The sequence below is a fragment of the Hemiscyllium ocellatum genome, chromosome 12, assembly GCF_020745735.1.
Source record: "Hemiscyllium ocellatum isolate sHemOce1 chromosome 12, sHemOce1.pat.X.cur, whole genome shotgun sequence".
Lineage (NCBI taxonomy): Eukaryota > Metazoa > Chordata > Chondrichthyes > Orectolobiformes > Hemiscylliidae > Hemiscyllium > Hemiscyllium ocellatum.
The window spans coordinates 82,153,683-82,167,791 of NC_083412.1; the positions used below are offsets into that span (position 1 = coordinate 82,153,683).

General features: G+C 39.2%; 1 protein-coding gene across 1 annotated transcript in view; it reads left to right on the forward strand.

The window, feature by feature from the left end:
• The first annotated feature begins 10,207 nt into the window (after window positions 1-10,207).
• The window catches only part of LOC132821169 (bromodomain and WD repeat-containing protein 3-like), a 231,047-nt gene continuing 227,145 nt past the window's right edge, over window positions 10,208-14,109 (forward strand). The window contains exons 1-5 of the mRNA XM_060833782.1: window positions 10,208-10,475; window positions 10,574-10,632; window positions 10,758-10,787; window positions 11,031-11,090; window positions 12,827-12,977. Of these exons, the coding sequence (XP_060689765.1) occupies window positions 10,427-10,475; window positions 10,574-10,632; window positions 10,758-10,787; window positions 11,031-11,090; window positions 12,827-12,977 (349 nt within the window). The 5' untranslated portion in view covers window positions 10,208-10,426. The remainder of the gene's footprint in view (window positions 10,476-10,573; window positions 10,633-10,757; window positions 10,788-11,030; window positions 11,091-12,826; window positions 12,978-14,109) is intronic.

The window sequence follows — 14,109 nt, forward strand, 5'->3', positions numbered from 1 at the left end:
AAGCAACTGGAGAAAGGCTATTCATGTTGTTGTGCAAAGTATAATCGTGGTGTGCTACCTAACGAAACAACACACCCAGCAACAACGGACACATCTTGTGATGGACAATGGTCCGGAATGCTCTGTGTTCCTTCCAGAGGAAGGCAAATGTGACATAACATGCAATCAAGGGTATAAAAGGCGACTGTAATCTGTACCGATGAGAAGCCTGGTGAAACAGTGTTTAGGCGCCTAGTTTCTCCCAAAAGCTTTTATTAAACAAAGCTTAGTCTCATTCACTGCTAAATTTGTATCAGCTTTAAACTTTTCACCCTACCATCCCTGTGTTCCAGTCTGCCAGACCGCTTTGTCCAAAACAATAACAATTTTTAAAACAATGTTATTCAACAACATTACAGCAGATTTGTACATCAGTCATCTAATCATCCTGTATTTTCCCACAGTACAGTCTTGCAGGTGGCTTTGCCTGGTTTTGTATTCCTAAATATTGATATTCCAATGGCTACAGCAATTACTGGTAGTTGGCTGCTGACTTTCAATCTAGGAGATCGCAGATGTCTTTCTGGACCTCAAGCAACACTGTCTTGAGGACTTGCCTTTGAATTGTACCACCTAGGCATGGGCAGTGGCAATCTAGGCTAGCTGGATCTATAGCATCAACAATGTGAAATTGTGATATTGTAATACTGAAAGAGGAGAGCAGTTTTGTGCACCATGAATTCACTGCCTACTCAGAAAGTCTTTACAGCTATGCCTCACCAATTCTAGTAATTCGCTAGAGACAATTTCATGGTCTGTTAACCATTCAAGTTCTTTTGAACAGCTGTAACCCCATTTGTGATGGAAGCAGTCTGAGCCCACGTGACAAGCTAAGTTTTCAGGCAGCAAGCTGAGATGTCATTACTTTTGTCTAAGGTACCATTGTAGCACTCAGATACCAAGTGGCTTTTATTATATGGAGTTGGCAACCATTTCAACTCCACAAAGCTTGAACTCCAAGCTCTGTGAGAAATCCAATGCCAAATTAGAACTGGATTCCCCTATGCTGCTTGCTCATGCCTTCTAGCAGGCCTACCAATGCATAAAGAATTTCAATTTGTAAGTACTTCAGCTTCTTTCTGTGCACCACCACAAATTCCTCATCTGAGTTTTCAGTTGCAGAACTCACGTACATCTTTCCCCTACAGTGGAGTTGGCACCATTCTTATTCCTTGCTTGACTGAAGCCATGAAAAATTCCACCTCCACAATGAATTCTAAGTTACACAAAATGTCATTGTCTGAAATGAAAACAAAGCACTGTGGATGTGAAATGAAAACAGAATGTTCTGGGGAAACGCAACAGGTCTGGTGGCATCTGTGAATAGAGAAACAGATATAAACTTTTTAGTTTAATATGATTTCTTCAGAACCTTTGGAAATAAAGGACAGTGCAGTCTGCTCTTCAAAATGATGCCAGACGCACTGAGTTTCTCAACATTTTCTAGCGTTATTTATGCCATTATTTGAGCTGATGGCTCTCAGCACCAAGTCAAATTCTATTTTCTCCCCAGTTGGCCAGCAGCAATTCTTGGATTTGACAGCATAAATGAATAAGAGAATTTGGGCGTAAAGAATGAGATCTGTGATCACACAATATGGAATTTGTACACCATATTGGAAAATGGGACAAAGGTATTATGCCAGTTGGCACAGGCTCAGTGATGGATGTGTCAATAAGATTTAACATCATTGTTGCCACGAGCTTAAGAATATGAAACGAAAGCTGAACACCTGCAAGCATGTGCAACCTGCAAAACATTGGTGGGTGTGTGAAGGTGAGGTGGAGCGTGTGAATAATAGGCATGAGTCCTGTTTGCTTGAGATTTTTTTTATTCATGGGTAAGTGGGTAGGGTGTATTCAGTTGCATGGAAAATTAGAAGATTTAAGTTAAAGAATTCTGGAGTGCAGGTTAGTGATGATGCTGATTGTTACTAGAAAATAAAAGGAAGGGGCAGAATGTATAAATGCACTAAGGAATTGTACAAGAGTGGGGAATTTGAAAGAAACCCCTAATGGAACTAGCCTATAGGTCCCCCGACAGTAGTATCGCAGTGGGGCACAGTATCAACCAGGAAATTACTGAGGGTTTGCAGCAAAGGTAAAACAATAATTATAGGTGATTTTAATACACATATAAACTGGATTATTCAAATTGACAAGGAAAGCCCCAAGGGAGATTTCAATGAATAATTTACAGATTAGTTCCACAGCATATTGTTCAAAGAAACAAACAACAGGCATTCTGTATTTGGCATTGTGTAATGAGGTGGGGTTAATTAATGATCTCATAATAAAAGGATCCTCGAGTGAGGAAAGATCATAGCATGCTAGAATTCCAAATTCAGTTAAAAGACAAGAAACTGGATTCCCATACTGGTGTCCTGGAGTTAAAAAAAGGTAATTACATCATCGACATTGAGGGCAGATTTGGCCTTAGTGGACTGGGCAAGAAGACAACAAGATAGGGCAGTTGATGATTCACTGATGTTTAACTCAATTGTGTTATGGACTAGGCCAAACCACTCAAACCTTAAGCAGGCAGCCGAGACCGTAACTTTGCTATTTGTTTCAGTAAGTGTACAGTGAAAATTACGTGGAGTAAGTTGGCTACATTGACTGCCAGGTCTTAAAAGAGACAAAAATTTATTCATAAAATTATGGAATGAAACACCAAGAACAGAATAAAGAATACCCACAGAACTCAGTCTATCCAAACTAGACTTAATTATGCTGTTCCAAAAATACACAACAGTCCCAATAAACAAGCCCTTAAACAGAGTAAAACTGAAACACAGGCTTACAGGTCGAAGTTAGAAGGGCAAAAAGGAGAGAGAGCTTAGCAGCCTGTTTGACACACAGCTCCTGCTGCACTGCCTCAAACAAGATTTCAGCTTCCAGGACTAACCACTCCCCTTTCATTATACAGGTTACTTCTAAAACATGAAAACTTTGGCCTAAAGTCTCATCTGTTTAGAAAAAGGCCTCTCAGTAAATCCTTTCATTTCTGAACCAAACTAATCAGACTGTTTACGACCTCTCTGAAAAAACTATCCTTGAGAAAAGGAACAGCTTTTAGAAAAAAGGACCAGCTTTGAGACAATTGCTCCATTCTAAAATAAATTCCAGAAAAGGAAGAAATATTATAAGAGGCGGGAAAAATATCCTTGGCTAAGCAAGGAAGTTAAAGACAATATAAAGATAAAAACAAGGCATAACATATTGCAAAGGCCAGTGGCAGGCTAAAAGACCGGGAAACTTTTGAAGATCAACAAAGGGTGATTAAAAAGATAATAAAAAGAGCTCAGGTAAATTTTGAAAGAAAACTATTGCAAAGGAAGTAGCCAAGAAGATTGATGAGGGCAGAGCGGTAGACACTGTTTACTTGGACTTCAGTAAAGTCTTTGACAAGGTTCCACATGGTAGACTAATTAGTAAAGTTAGATCACATGGGATTCAGAGTGAGCTTGCCAACTGGACACAAAATTGGCTTAATGGCAGGAGACAGAGAGTAATGGTGGAGTTTTATTTTTCAGAACAGAGGCCTGTGACTAGCAGTATTCCATGGGAATTGGTACTGGCTCCACTTTGGTTTGTCATTTATATAAATGATTTAGATGAGAATATAGACAGCATTGTTAGGAAGTTTGCGGAATACACCAAAATTGGTGGTATAGTGGACAGGGAAGAAGGTTATCTAAGATTACAAAGAGATTAATTTGGTCAATGGGTTGAAGAATAGCAGACTGAGTTTAATTTAGATAAATGCTAGGTATTGAACAAAAAGTTACAGCACAGGAACAGGCCCTTCGGCCTTCCAAGCCTGCGCTGATATAGATCTAATATCTAAACCTCTTACCTATTTTCTAAGGACATGTATTCCTCTGCTCCCTGCCCATTCATGTATTTGTCCAGATACATCTTAAATGATGCTATTGTGCCTGCCTCTACAACCTCTGCTGGCAACGCATTCCAGAAACCCACCATCCTGTGTATAACTTTCCATGCATTTCTCCTTTCCAAACTTTTTCCCTCTCACCTTGAACTCATGACCCTTAGTAATGGAGTCCTACAATCTGGGAAAAAGCTTCTTGCTGTCCACCCTGTCTATACCCCTCATATTTTCGTAGACCTCAATCAGGTCCCCCCTTAATCTCTTTCTAATGAATCTAATCTACTCAACCTCTTTTCATAGCTAGTGCCCTCCATACCAGGCAACATCCTGGCAAACCACCTCTCCAAAGCATCCACATCCTTTTGGTAATATGGCATCCAGAATTGTATGCAGTAATCCAAATGTGGCCAAACCAAAGTCTTATACAACTGTAACATAACCTGTCCAGTCTTGTACTCGATATCTCGTCTGATGGAGGAAAACATGCCACATGCCTTCTTGACCACCCTATCAACCTGTGTTGCCACCTTCAAGGTAAAATGGACCTGAACACCCAGATCTCTCCACACATTAATTTTCCCCAGGGCTTTTTCATTTACCTTATGAATTAGTATTTACTCTTGAATTGGATCTTCTAAAATGCAATACCTTGCATTTGCCCAGATTGAACTCCATCTGCCATTTCTCTGCCCAACTCTCAAATCTATCTAAATTCTGTGGCATTCTCGGACAGTCCCTTCACTATCTGTTACTCCACTAATCTCAGTGTCATTGCAAATGTGCTAATCAGACCACCTATACCTTTCTCCAGATCATTTATGTATATCAAAAACAACAGTTGTCCCAACACGGATCCCTGTGGCACACCACTGGTTACAGTTCTCCATTTTCAGAAAGTCTTTTCCACTACTATTCTATGTCTTGCTGCGTAGCCAGTTCTCTATCCATCTAGTTAGTACAACTTGGACCCCAAGCGACTTCACTTTCTCTATCAGGCTACCATGGGGAACCTTAATCAAACACTTTACTGTCAATGTATATGACATCTAAAGCCCTTCCCTCATCAACTTTGTCACTTCCTCAAAGAATTCTGTTAAGTTGGTAAGACATGATCTTCCCTGCACAAAGCCATGTTGCCTGATCATTGAGAAGCCCATTTTCTTCCAAATGTAAATCGGTCCTATCCTTTATATCTTCTCCAGGAGCTTCCTTACTACTGACATCAGGGTCACCAGTCTATAAATACTTGAGTTATCCTTGCTACCTTTCTTAAACAAGGGGACAATATTAGTAATTCTCCAGTCCTCCGGGACCTCACCCATGCCCAAGGATAATGCAAAGATTTCTGTTAAGGTCCCAGCTATTTCCTCTCTTGCTACACTCAGTAACCTGGGATAGATCCCATTCAGACCTGGGGACTTGTCCACTTTAATGCCTTTCAGAATACCTAACAATTCCTTCTGTCAACTTGACCTCGAGTAATCATATATCTATCCCTAACCTCAACATCCGTCGTGTCCCTCTCCTCAGTGAATACTGATGCAAAGTACTTTTAAGAATTTCATTTTCTCTGACTCTATGCATTACTTTCCTCCTTTGGCCTTGAGTGGGCTAACCCTTTCTCTAGTTACTGTTTACTCCTTATATATGAATATAAGGCTTTGGGATTTTCCTTAACTGTGTTTGCTAAAGATATTTCATGACCCTTTTAGCTCTCTTAATTCCTTGTTTCAGTCTTACTTTCCTGATATTCTTCCAAAGCTTTACCTGTTTTCAGTCATCCAGACCTTGTGCGCTTCCTTTTTCCTCTGAGCTAGTCTCACAATTTCACCTATCAACTGTGGTTTCTTAATCTTGCCATTTCTATCCCTCATTTTCACAGGGACATGTCTGTTCTGCACACTAATAAAAGCCTCCCACATATCAAATGTTGATTTACCTTCAAACAGCTGCTCCCAATTCATATTTCCCAGCACCTGCTCAATTTCACTACAGTTTGCATTCCCCCAATTTAGCACTCTTCATTTAGGATCACTCTCGTCTTTGTGGAAGTGGGTACTGCAGACGCTGGAGTTTAGAGTCAAGATTAGAGTGGTGCTAGAAAAGCACAGCAGGTCAGGAAGCATCAGAGGAGCAGGAAAATCAACGTTTTGGGCAAAAGCCCTTCCAGATGATGGACTTTTGCCCGAAATGTTGATTTTCCTGCTCTTCGGATGCTGCCTGACCTGCTATGCTGTTCCAGCACCACTCTAATCTTCACTTGTCTTTGTCCATAAGAATTCTAAAACCTATGGAATTGTAATCACTATTCCCAAAGTAATCCCCTACTGAAACTTCAATCACCTTGCCAGGCTCATTCCCCAGCATCAAATCCAGTATGGTGCCTTCCTGAGTTGGGCTATTTACATACTGCTCTGTAAAACCCCCTGGATGGTCTTTACAAATTCTGCAGTCTAGACCTCTAACAAAGTGAATCCCAGTCAATGTTGAGAAAATTAAAATCTCCTATCACCACCACCCTGTTGCTCCTACATCTTTCCATAATGTTTACATATTTGTACTTCTATTTCATGCTTGCTGTTGGGAGGCCTGTGGTACAGCCCCAACATTGTTACCGCACTCTTATTATTTCTGAACTTTGCCCAAAATTCCTCACTGCTCGAGTCCTCCATAGTGCCCTCTGTCAGCACAGCTGTGATATCCTCTCTGATCAATAATGCAACTCATTCACTACTGTTACCTCCCTTTCTATCCCACCTGAATCATCTATATTCTGGGATATTTAGTAGCCAATCATGTCCTTCCCTCAACCAAGTCTCAGTAATAGCAATAACATCATACTCCCAGGTACTAATCCAAGCCCGACATTCATCTACTTTACCTACTACACTTCTTACATTAAAACAAATGCACCTCAGAAAACCTATCCCTTTGCATTCATAATTTGTTCCCTGCCTACTCTTCCCTTTAATCACACTGACTTCCTTATTAGTTTCTTTAGAGGCTTTAGTTACTATCTCCTTACTGCCCACTAACCTGCTCATTTGGTTCCCATCCCCCTGCCACATTAGTTTAAAACCTAACAGCATTTGTTGCATTTGGTTAAAAAAAGGCAGGACTTATACATTATACAATTCAAAGTAGGGCCTTTAGTAGAGTTATAGAACAAAGAGACACAGGAGTTCAGTTACAAAATTCTTTGAAGTATGCATCACATACAGACAGGGTGGTTAAGAAGGCATTTAGCATGTTTGTCTTCATTGCGCAGACCTTTTGAGTACAATAGCTGGGACATTACGTTGAGGTTGTACAGAATGTTGGTGATGCCTCTTCTGAAGTAGTGTGTCCAGTTCTGGTTACCCTGTTATAGGAAGTATATTATTAAGCTGGATAGGGTTCAGAAGAGATTTACCACAATATTGCCAGGAATGGTGTGTTTGAGTAAGAAGAGGCTGTACAGGCTGGGACGTTTTCCGCTCAAGCATAGGAGATTGAGGCGTTACCTTATAGAAGTGTATAAAATCTCGAGGAGTTCAGATATGGAGGACTTCAAGGCCAGGGGAGGTATTTTTAAGGTAAGAGGAGAAAGATTTAAAAAAGACAGGCGGAAACAATTTTTTTTAAACACAGAGTGCTTTGTGTGTAGAAAGAACTTCCAGAGGAAGTGGTGGATACAGGTACCGTTACAATGTTTAAAACATATTTGCATAAGTAATGTGGATAATAAGTACATTAATAAAAAATATTTGGAAGGATATGTGCCAGGCGCAGGCAGGTGGAACTAGTTTAGTTTGATATTATGGTTGACATGGAGTTTGGACCAAAGGGTCTCTTTCCATGCTGTATAGCTCTATGACTGTAAATTAAAGAAATAGAAATGGATATAGACAGGTTAGGCAAATTGGCCACAATTTGGCAGATGAAGTTTAATGTCAAAAAGTGAGAGATTTTCCATTTTGTTTGGAGAAATAGAAAGGCAACGTATTATCTAAATGAAGACAAACTTCAGATTCCTTCAGTGCAGAGGGATCTGGGTGTCCTCATGCATGAATCACAGCAAACCAAAATGCAGGTACAGCAGGTAACAAGGATGGTAAGTGGAATTTGGCATTTATTGCTCAAGGAGTAAAGTAAAAACTAGGCAAGTGTTGCTGTAACTGTATTAGCATTCATGATGCCATCCTAGAAGTACTGTATACAATTTTGGTCCCATTTCCTGAGGAAGAATGTTGCATTGGAGGCATTTAATCCAGGCTACGAAGATTAAATACATGAAATAAAAAGTTGACTGAAAGAGTAGGAGATGTCTATTCACAATTCTGTAAAATTGGTCATCTCATTCAAAAAACAGATCAGCTATGAGAAATTTTAAAGAGATGGTTTAAGGCTGTTTTTCAAACTTGATTTTGTAACAAGCCTGTAAAGTGCCTTTATACATTTAATTAAAGATACATGAAATTGTCAATTCTAAGGTGAGATCAATGTTTATGTACTTCTATTGGCATAAAGAAATAGCAATCATTCCGCTACAGGTTTATAAATGTCTGGTTATAGAGTATCAAATATATTGATAAATATAAATGAATCCGTTTTGTAGCTATTGTTAAGTAGATTGTATTTAATATGGTTTGACTATGTTGACAGAATGAACCTTTTTAAAAAAAATCAACACGGATTTACAACCATTTTTTCACTGAATCACAGAAGTGTTTTGGCACAAGAGGTTCTTCAGCCCCATCGTGACTGTAACTGCTTGTTACATAGCATTAGATAATGTTGTTCATTCTTTTTATCTCCCCCGTGTCACTCTTTCTTTTTATCCAAATTATCTATCCAATGCCTTCTTGAATGCCTCTGCAGAACCTGCCCCTACTGAACAGGCAATGCATTCCATTTTTTCCTCATTTATTATCACTGCTAATAATCTCAAAAAAAGCATAAAGTTGAATTTACACAGCAGCTCACTGGATAGGATATGTACTTATCTTATGATGAGATATTATGAGCAGTTCAGTCCTATACCTATGACAATTTATAAGAAAGAGAGAGATGTACAGCATGGAAACAGATCCTTTGGTCTGGTCCGTCCATGCTGACCTCATATCCCAACCCAATGTGGTCCCACCTGCCAGCAACTGGCCCATATCCCTTCAAAGCTGAAAATGTGTTGCTGAAAAAGTGCAGCAGGTCAGGCAGCATCCAGGGAACAGGAGATTCGACGTTTCGGGCATAAGCCCTTCTTCAGGAAATCAGACCTGAAGACCTCACTTTCTCCTCATATCCCTTCAAACCCTTCCTATTCATATACCCTTCCAAATGCCTCTTAAAATGTTACAATTGTACCAGCCTCCACCACAGTTCGAGAATAAGAGGTCATGGTTTTAGGCTAAGGGGTGACAGATTTAAAACATGAGTGACTCATACAGCATAGGAATTAGTCCTACACTCAAGGGTGAGAGGTTGAGGGGTGGTCTTAATAGAGGTTTATAAAATCTTGAGGGGTTTAGATAAGGTGAATGACAGGTGTCTTTTCCCGAGGGTTAATTGTTGAAATCTTAAAAGTACGCGAGGATTAAAGTTGTTCGCAGGGCGAAAGCACTGGAAAATAACAAAAGGAGTATGCAATGTTGATCATTAATAAAGATATACGAACTAATACATACATTATGTGAAATCGGAAGTGTCATGCAGAATATAAAATCACGTGTTTTTCCCATTTTAAAGGTATTTCATTGTGAAGCAAACACTAAACGAAGACATTTAGAAACATTCCAGTTGTCTGAAAGGTTAATAGGAAGCCCAATCAGAAACAATCACACGAGAAAGACAGCATCCCGAATACAGAATATTTCAATACCAGCCACTTGGTTATCCATTTAAAATCTTTTTTAAAAAGTACATAGAAATCAGAACAAAAATCCAACGGTTTTGTTTAAAAAAACGACTCCTTAAACAGCCCCTAACCTCATTGACGCCATCTTGGGCGGATCAATATTAACACGACTCCATTTTATATTCAACCCATCACACGCTGTACCTGTCTGCGTGGTAGGAAGGGTGAAGGAGAGAAGTCAAACCATCTCTGAATGAATACACGTCTATCACTTTCCCTATAATTAGCACTTTGTCTAAAAGGTGAAATAACTTGGAATGACTTAAACTTAATCAACTTGTCGGCAATCCGCCCCCTCCCCCACTTTCTACCCACAGACTGGAACTCTTTTCCTTCCGCGCATGTGTACATTTGATTCGAGGTCGGCCTTAGCACTCACTCAATGGCGACCGAAAATCTTGATTAAAGAGACCGGAGGCGGCCGGGCCCGGGGCTCAGACAAACAGCGGCGGGGACAACATTCTTTTTCAAAAACAAAAGCACACACACAAAAAAAATCTAAAGAAAATATACATATATAAATTACAAACAAGAACATCATATATTAAAAATCCATCATTGAAATTCAAGCATATAATTAAACAAAATTAAGGAAAAAAATGGCCGAGACAACCGCTACCTCTCCTAAAGTCTCTCCATTAGAATCAGGTAAGGACAACAGGAAAAGACGACCTAAATTGTTTTATTTTACAAACAAAAAAGCAACGTTAAAAAACAAGGTTTGTATTCTTTTTCGTTCCCCTCAGAACTCTACTTCCTAATCGCTCGCTTTCTCTCGGCCGGTCCGTGCCAAAAATCCGCGGAGGTGAGTGGAGTATTCGAAACAACAACAACAATAATAATAAAAAAAGTTGCTTTAGTAAAACACAAACGGTCTTCGGTGATTATGTCGGAGATTAAACTTGTTTTCTTTTCTTCCCTCTCTGACAGATACTTGTGAACGAGCTTGAGGAGAAAGAGGTACGTATAGGCAGGCGCCAGCGACCGCTCAACTCGTCCTCTCTGTCCTTTACTCCGTTTGCTGCTCCTGTTCGGCCTCTTATGTCACTCTAATGCTATCTGATTTGACGGTTCTTTTTTTCTCCCCCCTCTCCGCATTAATAAAAAAAACTCACCTGAGCTAGAAATTTAAAGACTTAACGCATTTTACCCCTTTTAGTAATATTTCCTGCCCCGTTCTCGCCTCCCTTTTTTTTCTTTCAGCTGCTCCCGAAGCGTCTAGACTGGGAGGGCAATGAACATCACAGAAGCTATGAAAACTTTGTAAGTAATTTTATAATAAAAAAATTAATGAGATAATTGTTAAGCTGGAAGAAAAGTTTTAATCCAGAATTTTATTTAGCGATACCTTTTTTAAAAAAAATTCTGACAAGTTGAAATAAATTGTGTAACTTCTGCGTTTCCCGAATTTTTTTTATTTTCATGGTTATTTTGGGGTAAAAGGTGTTAAAAATGATAAATTGGGTTTTCTCTCGAAGGGGGCGCGGCTTTCGGAGGCAGCCCCATGCAACCACTTTGCATAATTAGGCTTCTGCTCAAATCACAATTCCGCTTTCATCGTCAAGAGGGAGAGAGAAGTGAAATCATCGCGGATTGGTTCAGAGGAAAAAACCCTGACCTCTAAGGTTGCGCATGCACCGAGCGTCATTTGGCTCCTATTTTTGGGAAAGGTTGTTAGTTAGATTTGATTATGCCGGAAATTCAAAGTTTTAAACAAAAATGTCAAAGTTGGAAATTCACAACAAGCCAATCAATCGACTTTGGAGAGGGGAAAGACAGGTTAACGTTGGGAATGGCGTTTGTAACAAAGCGTTTCCTTCTGAGCTTGCTTTGTCAGATGGGTCTTCGTATCATTGTGTTTTTCAAATGGAAACAGTTTTGAAAATGAAGTAGCCCTTGTGTTGTAGTAATAGTGCCCCTAGACCTATAGACCCGAGGTCAAGTCCAACTTGTTCCAGAGGTTTGTAATAACAAAATAAAAATTGAAAGGATTCTGTAAATCAGAAACAAAAATAGAAATTGCTGGAAAAGTTTAGCTGATCTGGCAGCATATGAGAAATCAGTTAACATTTCGGGTCCAGTGATCCTTTTTCAGGACTTTGAATCACTGGACTCTGATTTCTTTCCACATCTCTGAGCAGGTTGATTAGAAAAAGTTGTGAAAATGAAATGGGAGATGTTAGCACAATATTAAGAATCATGTTAGTCACTGTGTGCTTAGATTCTTGCAAAGCAAAAATATCACCCCAATTTCAAATTGACAGTATTGAAACAAATAGTTGTTTTTGTTACCCAGAGATTTGACCACTGCAGTGATCCTTTAGTCTTATGTTTTATGCTGTAAATTTTGTGCTGTCCAAAACTCTGCTACCCCATCTTGAAACTGGCACAAGTCCATACGTGTGATTATGATTGTCATCATTTGCACTGAAATCATGCGAAGTTTGGTGTGATCTTTATTTTATAATACTTCTCCAAAATGCATTGGGATATTTTTGTGATTGTTATAAGATTCTTCAATAATTAACACATTGGCGTCCTGAACATTTAAGATGCTCTTGCTTCTGGTTAATGTGCAAAACGCTGTGTTTTAAAATTATTAGCAACCTTGTTGAAATTGGTATTCTATTCAGATTTTGGACTTAAAATGTTTATTACCTATTCTAAAGTTGAGAAAAGTTAAAACAAGATTAGATTTTATCTAGTTGTCCTCTCCATCCTTCACCATCTGCATTCATTCATATATCGCCAGTTACTTAAATATTGTGCTAATCAAGACATGAAAGTTAGACTCAGCATGTTTGTGGTCCATCATTTGCTGCCTCTTTGTCATTTATCTGACTTTTGGCCAGTACACTGCACTATTTCTTCTGAAATAGAAAGTTAGATTCTGAAGGACAGATAAGGCTAGAATGTACAATTTTGATTGACTACTCCAATGCGTTGCATTCTCTTTCTGCCTTAACTTAGTTGTGGATGTTTATTTTGTGCTGTTCCAGGTTTCATCAAATCAGCATGTGCCCCCTGATTATCTCTTACGGATATGCCAGCGAATTGGCATGTTGCTGGATAAGGAGCTTCCTTCAAGTGTATCTGGAGTACAGTCCCTACTTGGTGCAGGCAGACAGTCCCTACTTCGAACTGTAAAAGGTATATATTCTGGTTAACTTCCATATTCAGAATATTACTTTTGGATATTATTGCCATGAAGTATGAATGTTGTTTAGTTAATTAGCTGGTTGGCTGCAGCCATTCATTGTCATTTTGATAGCATTGTACTACTTAACAAGTCTGTAAGAGATGGAAATTATTGTGTATGGCTTTATGTTTGGCTGTTAAAATATTACATGCTCTTTTCAGTATCATGTTCATGGGTTTTGTGCAATGCCCAAATAGTTGCCATTTTGAGAATTTTAGCAGTCTATTTGGCAGGGCATTTAAAGGTGACACCACACATATTTTGAACAGCAGTTGTTGGATAGCAGATTTGGCATAGAAACTCGGGATGTGGTTCTTCATAACGTAATAAACGTTGCATCCAGTTGTCACAAGAACAAAAAAATCATTGATTTTCAATCCCTCAGCTTGTTTCTCTGTAAACAGTTCCAGCCCTATAACCCTCCAAGATATGTCATCTTCCAATTATTGCCTGTTGAGCATCACTAGTCTTAATTGTTCCACCTTTGGCAGTAGTAACTTAAACTGCCTCATTTCTGTGCCATGGAATTGTCTAAATCCCCTTCAAATGCTTGTTTGGACCAAGCTTTTGTGGTTCGGTGGCAAACTTTAGTTTCATAATTATTCTGTAAAGCCAATGAGTTCTTTTACTTTGTTAAAGACACTATATAGAGTTCTATAAAAGTTGTTAAATAATATTAATGGAACATTTTTCTGTTAGAATCCATGTTTTACTGGGCTAAGTTTTGTTACCTTGAGCACAGTGCACAGCCTAGATGCTTGGCTGTTTGAGGACTGAACAAGGGTTAAGTACACAGTAACCAGGTGTCAGTATGTTTATGAATGAAAAACTGATTTGAACTGCTGGTGGTTTAACCATTTATAGAATCATAATCATAGAGATGTACAGAATGGAATCAGACCCTTCGGTCCAACCCGTCCATTTCATCAAACTTAATTGCGCAGGCCTTTTACTGCATACAAATGTTTGGAGTATCTTTTCACTTGGGTAGAGGGCACTTGACACATTGTGCTGGATAGCTTTGGCTCTGCCCAGTTCCATTTGATTGGTGCTGAATAGTTGCATTTTTGATATGCCAGACAA